At 49.9% G+C, this 811-nt stretch overlaps 1 protein-coding gene across 1 annotated transcript; it reads left to right on the top strand.

The window, feature by feature from the left end:
- Positions 1-352: 352 nt before the first annotated feature.
- On the top strand, positions 353-794 carry PPTG_05386 (hypothetical protein; the record flags this gene model as incomplete). The annotated part of the gene is made up of 2 exons (XM_008898928.1): positions 353-658; positions 717-794. The coding sequence occupies 2 exons, from the start codon at positions 353-355 to the stop codon at positions 792-794; spliced, it is 384 nt and encodes a 127-aa protein (XP_008897176.1).
- Between the last annotated feature and the right edge of the window lie 17 nt (positions 795-811).

The following is an 811-nucleotide window of genomic DNA, read 5'->3' on the forward strand; positions in this document are numbered from 1 at the left end:
AGACCACGCAACTCGCTTTTTTTCCTTGATAAAGTCTACACAAACCCATGTTTGCCATAACCCAATAAGCTCCAGGATTCACACGAATACGGGGCACGTTTGTGAATGGATTTGGTTCGCACTACCAGTTTTTACAACAGCAACTTTTGACACTTTTGAAAGTTTCGACTGCCACCGCATACTTCTCTGGACCGCATTTCTACCTATGGTCAGTGTGATGTGGTCCACACATTGAAAATTACTGGCTAGAATTGAGCCTTTTGATTTGGCAACAAACGCTGAGGCTGCTGGACTTCAATTCTTACAATCTAGTATCAATCTACATCATTCAACGCACGACACACCCCTAGACATGCCACGAACGCCTGGATCGAAGAAGTTAACCCTCGAGAAGAAAGTCGCTATAGCGCTCTTCTTAGTTGACCTTGCCGGACGCGGTACGGGTGCCGTCGCTGCTGTGAAGAGTGCTATGGCGACTTCCAAACTCGGGAAAACTGTCGAGTGGGAGATCTGGCGCTCCCGCAAAGATGCTGCATCTCTGGTCCGTGAGCGCCCCCGTAAACCCAAGGTTACTAAGCAGATTAAGGACGAGATAGCACGGCTCGTGACACGAGTTCTTGTCATCGCCCGCCAGATCCTACGATCTCTAGCTACCAGGGTACCGAAGGCGATGCTGTGGCGTCACTTAGAAAACGGATGGCTTCGACGTGCGGTAGGTACCGCATGTGAAGCCAACCCTAACAGAGGAACACAAGCAACGCCGGCTGCAGTACTGCCTCATGCACGTACAATGACAACTAGGTACATACAC

The sequence above is a fragment of the Phytophthora parasitica genome (genome assembly GCF_000247585.1).
Source record: "Phytophthora parasitica INRA-310 unplaced genomic scaffold supercont2.7, whole genome shotgun sequence".
NCBI classification, from domain to species: domain Eukaryota; phylum Oomycota; class Peronosporomycetes; order Peronosporales; family Peronosporaceae; genus Phytophthora; species Phytophthora nicotianae.